This window comes from Cavia porcellus, unplaced genomic scaffold, assembly GCF_034190915.1.
Source record: "Cavia porcellus strain 051 isolate PalLab524CR breed Dunkin Hartley unplaced genomic scaffold, mCavPor4.1 scaffold_23, whole genome shotgun sequence".
Taxonomy (NCBI): Eukaryota; Metazoa; Chordata; class Mammalia; order Rodentia; family Caviidae; genus Cavia; species Cavia porcellus.
The window spans coordinates 30,783,748-30,788,747 of NW_026947506.1; the positions used below are offsets into that span (position 1 = coordinate 30,783,748).

A 5,000-nucleotide genomic window follows, 5' to 3' on the forward strand; every position below is an offset into this window, starting at 1 on the left:
AGGAGGCGATGAGAAGCCCTTGTAGTTTTAAATTCAATGTGACAGTTTCGGAAAGAGCGGATGATGAATCTCCTATTATTGGATCAGTCTATTTGCCGCTCAATGTCTCTCTGTAATTGGAGCAACATCACTTTAAAGGTTCACAGAGTACAGCATTTCTGGTGAAAAATCCCCACAACACGCCGGTGAATGTTTTAAAGGGAAATCTATTAGTGATTTGCGGAAGGGCGGGAGCGCGCGGGGGCTGGAGTTGGGGGCTCGCCGGGGCCCTGCCCGGCCGCTCCGAGCCGCCCGCCCCGCGCTGGGCGGCGCCCCTCCCTCCCCCGCCTCCCGCCCCCCCCCCCGTCTTGTTGTGACAGTTCCTGATACTGTTTATTGAGGTGCATGTCAGGTATAATTAGCAATCGATATGGAAAACGTTTCCTTGCACCCAGCACGCCTCTGACGTCAGAGCCGATTAGCGCTTCTTATTGGTCCCAAATTCCCCGGGCCGCGGCTAATTATCGGGAGCTTGATGTTGATAAAGTAAAGCGCCGGAGTGCGGGCGAAGCATGTGTAAGGCTCGGGGTCCCTGTCTCCGCCGCCGTCCGCGCCTCCCGCCGCTGGCCCGCCCCGGCCCCGGCCCGCGCCCCCGCGCCCCGCCGGCCCCCCGCGCGAGATGATGGACGGCCGCCTCCTGGAGCACCCGCATGCCCAGTTCGGGGGTTCGCTGGGCGGCGTGGTGGGCTTCCCTTATCCGCTGGGCCACCACCACGTGTACGAGCTGGCCGGCCACCAGCTACAGTCGGCTGCCGCCGCCGCCGCCGCTGCCGCGTCGGTACCGTTCTCCATCGACGGCCTGCTCAGCGGCTCGTGCGCCGCGGCCGCCGCCTCGGTGGTCAACCCCACGCCGCTGCTGCCGGCCGCCTGCGGGGTCGGCGGCGACAGCCAGCCTTTCAAACTGTCAGGTAGGACGGGCGCGCGGCGAGGATCGGGAACCGCTGGGACAGGGGTGGCCCGCGCGCGGCTGTTTCTCCGTGCGCCCTTAGAACGGCGTGGCCAGCGGGGAGGGAAGGGTCAGGTCGGGGCCGGTGGCTGAGCCGCGCTGCGTTCTGTGCGCGCCCTCAGACTCGGGGGACCCAGACAAGGAGAGCCCGGGCTGCAAGCGGCGGCGCACACGCACCAACTTCACCGGCTGGCAGCTGGAGGAGCTGGAGAAGGCGTTCAACGAGAGCCACTACCCCGACGTGTTCATGCGCGAGGCGCTGGCGCTGCGCTTAGACCTGGTCGAGTCCCGAGTTCAGGTAAAGACTCGTGTCCCTCCCGGATTTGCAGTCCCGCGCCAGGCGTTTAGAGCGCCACGCGCGCCTTTGTTCCAGGCGGCGGGATGCGATTCTAGGCTCCGAGCCCACTCTTCTCTCCCAACGGGCTTAAAGGAGTGGGGGTAGCATTGGGGCTGGGCCCCTCCTGAGGCCCGAGGTGGCTTTAGTGGGCTGGTGGCTGCACCAAAGCAGTCAGAATAGCGGCTGCGTGTGAACCGGGAAGCGGCGCGGTGAGTTCGCGGAGGCCGGGCGTAGAGGTCTGGCCGAGGCTGCGCGGATAAGCGAAGAGCGGCCAGCGCGGCCCTGGCTGCAAGCGAAATTTGTGCCGGCCCTCCGCTCGCTCACCAGAAGGGTCCCTCAGCCACAGCGAGCAGATCTGCCTGTTTACCTCCCGCCTGTGAAATATTCAGATGGGAACATGGATTTATTCATTGTTTTGTAGAAGGGGCAGCTGAGGCAGGGGAGGTGTAAACTTAAATGGTTAACTTAGAGAACGCAGAGAGAAAAAAAGAGATGTCTGAATTTTTAATACGTCCATGGCTTTATCTTTTTCTGTTTCTATCTTCCATCTCTCAATTATTTGATTACATTTGGAGCCAGCCAACTGTGTTCTTAAAAAAAACAAGAACAACAAAAAATAGAGTCAATTTAGTGTATTAAAATTTCAGAATGATGTGTGCATAATTAGATGCTTCCTTGGATCATAGAAACCTCCTTTCTCTGGGGTCTATGGGATATCGGGGGTGCCTTATGCAGTGCTGGGTACCTGGCTTTCAAATAGGTGTTGGAAAAATCACCTGTCTAGCACCAAAATCCTTGCCTAAAAAAGTGTTTTGGTCCTTTGTTGGGCCCTCCTTTTGTGATCAGCGCTGTTTGGAAATCCTTTTATCCAATTTGTTCTAAGTGTCTTAAGTAAAGCCAAGATCCCTTCATCTCTCCCCTAATATGATAATGAGTAATTGTTGATGTCAGGGTAGCCTGGATTCATATCCAACAAACAAACAAAAAGTTTTTAAAAAGAAAGGAGAAAGAGAGCAGCCTTCGGAGTCTCCGCTTAATGCCTAGATCTTCTGTCCAAACAAGGTTCCCTGCCATCAGGCCTGGCCTGCTATTACACTGAGTGTCTTCTGACCAGAACAAAGAATTGGAATTTTCTCACTCTCTAGAGGAGAGTAGTGCTGCCCTCGGTTCTGTGGGGCCAGCAGGGATTTGACTTTGGCTGGATGGTAGTCCCTGGTTACAGCAAGGGTCTAGGGCTGCTGTTTCCCTCCCTGGAAACAGCAGCTCCTCAGGACAAGGCCTGCAGAACGAAGCAGAATGGGCCTCAGCTTTGCCCTACCAACCAGGCCAAGCAAGACTGGTTTGGGAAGGTTCTGTGGGTTCCTGGTCCAGACCCCCAGAAAGAAGGATGTGTAGCTTTACTGGGGAGGGAGCTGCAGAAGGCCCATCCACATCAGATTGCCAGGCCTTGCCCAGGAAGAGGCATCTTGATTCCCTTCATGGGAGACCTTGGAGTATGGACTTTGACAATCTTCAGGGGGTCGAAGACAGGTGTGGAGGGTGCTTGCCCAGTGAAGCACTCAGCGACCAGAGGACTTGCCATCATCAGGCTGGGCAGGCTGCTTAGACCTCGAGCTGTGAGAAGCTGAGAAGGGCAAGCAGGGCCCTGTTCTGTTTGGCTACAGGAACCTGCAGCCCTCTGTTTTGGCCCCCACAGCCTTGCCTGAGGGAAGGGCGCAGCCCTCAGGTATGGAGATGAGAAGCCAGAGCCAGAAGCAGGCCTGGAGGCCCAATGCACACTCCTTCTGGGTGGAAAAGACGCCCGCTGGAACCTGCAGTGTCAAAGCCAAGCCCAGGGCCAGCAGGGCTGAGCCGGGTGTGCAGGCCTTCCAGGGCGCGTGGGGGCCACAGCGGCAGCGGCGGGCCTGCTGCCTGATGGTGCCTTCCTTTCCTCTGTTCGGCTACTCTAGGTCTGGTTCCAAAACCGCCGGGCCAAGTGGAGGAAGAAAGAAAACACCAAGAAGGGCCCAGGGCGGCCAGCACACAACTCGCACCCGACCACATGCAGCGGCGAGCCCATGGACCCCGAGGAGATTGCGCGCAAGGAGCTGGAGAAAATGGAGAAGAAGAAGCGCAAACACGAAAAGAAGCTGCTCAAGAGCCAGAGTCGCCACCTGCACTCACCGGGCGGGCTGTCTCTGCACAGCGCGCCCAGCTCTGACAGCGACAGTGGCGGTGGTGGCCTGTCCCCAGAGCCACCAGAGCCACCACCACCTGCTGCCGCAGTGGTCAAGGGCCCCGGAGCACATGCCTCCTCGGGCGTCGCAGGCACTGCGCCCGCACCCCCGGTAGAGCCGCCCACGCCGGGCACCTGCGACCCTGCCTTCTACACGAGCCAAAGAAGCAGCGCCGGCCCGCAGCCGCGGCTAGGCCGCCCTGCGGACAAGGACGCCGCCTCGTGCGGGCCCGGGGCAGTGGTGGCCGCGGGCCTACCCAAGGCCAGCCCGTTCAGCGTGGAGAGCCTGCTGTCCGACTCACCACCACGCCGAAAAACCGCCCCAGCCAATGCCGCAGCTGCTGCAGGGCTGGACTTCACGCCGGGGCTGCCTTGTGCGCCTCGGACCCTCATCGGCAAGGGCCACTTCCTGCTCTACCCCATCACGCAGCCTCTAGGCTTCCTGGTGCCGCAAACGGCGCTCAAAGGCGGTGCGGGCGCGGAGCCCGCACCCAAGGACGCGCCGCCTGCGCCCTCTGCACCGCCTGCCCCACCGGCACAGGCCAGCTTCGGGGCCTTCTCGGGGCCCAGCAGTGCCCCGGACTCGGCCTTTGCACGCCGTAGCCCCGACGCTGTCGCCTCCCCAGGGGCCCAGGCGCCGGCGCCTTTCCGGGACCTAGCCTCGGTGGCGGTCGCAGTGACGACCGAGGGCGGAGCGGGAGACTGCGTGGACGCAGGGCCCGGCTGCCCCGTGGCCCCACCACCCCCGCCGCTTGCACCATCGCCCGGGTCCGACTCTGGCCCGGGCCTGCGGGCCCCCAGCCCTACGGTGGAGCCAGCTACCTGCGTCGCCCCGGAGCCTGGCGAGGCAACCGGACCCAGCCTGCCGGACGGCGACGAGGTGGACATGGACTGAGGGGAGCGGGGCCGGGAGAGGCGCCTAGCAGGCTTGCCCCGGCTCGCTCAGGCTCCGACACACATCAAATCAGGTGATCGGCTCTAGATACACTGCTTTCCCCTCTTTTCTTTTATTTTCTTCCTTTTATTGTTATTTTTGAAGGCAAACAGAAACGCTGTATTGATTAGGACCTAGGCAGCAACCACAGGTCTTGGGGTGAGACCCTCCACCTCCCGAGGGAGCAAAAAGAACCCACAGTCCCCACAAAAACCCACAACAAGAATCCTCAGCCTTGTAAAATGCAAAAATGACTAAGAATATTTATATATGTACCATTTTTTATAAATAAAGCTGGTCAAACGCAAGCTCTGGGTCCATCATTTTTAAATTTCCTGGTGCCCAACCTCGCCGCTCCTCCCCTCCATTTCCACTCCTCTCGAGGCGGCCTGTGGGGCAGGGAGGGGCTCTGCACCCCCCTCTAAGGTCTGAGCTTAATGCTTCCTATTGTGTGCATGTGTTTGTGTTTTCTGATTGAACAAATTTATGCATCCGTAGCTCCCCCTCCCCAGCCCTCCCCTCCCTGCCC

General features: G+C 60.0%; 1 protein-coding gene across 1 annotated transcript; it reads left to right on the forward strand.

The window, feature by feature from the left end:
• Positions 1–410: 410 nt before the first annotated feature.
• Uncx (UNC homeobox) lies at positions 411–4,779 on the forward strand. The gene is made up of 3 exons (XM_063234010.1): positions 411–947; positions 1,108–1,283; positions 3,272–4,779. Exons 1-3 carry the CDS (start codon positions 659–661, stop codon positions 4,430–4,432), a joined length of 1,626 nt encoding a protein of 541 aa, XP_063090080.1. The 5' UTR covers positions 411–658; the 3' UTR covers positions 4,433–4,779.
• The last annotated feature ends 221 nt before the right edge of the window (positions 4,780–5,000 follow it).

What these genes read in the sequence shown, in the direction of transcription:
- Uncx (XM_063234010.1), top strand. Translation starts at nt 659, where the DNA reads ATGATGGACGGCCGCCTCCTGGAGCACCCGCATGCCCAGTTCGGGGGT. An exon ending in CCAGCCTTTCAAACTGTCAG is followed by an intron (nt 948 to 1,107) that starts GTAGGACGGGCG and finishes GCGCGCCCTCAG; the next exon opens with ACTCGGGGGACCCAGACAAG. An exon ending in TGGTCGAGTCCCGAGTTCAG is followed by an intron (nt 1,284 to 3,271) that starts GTAAAGACTCGT and finishes CGGCTACTCTAG; the next exon opens with GTCTGGTTCCAAAACCGCCG.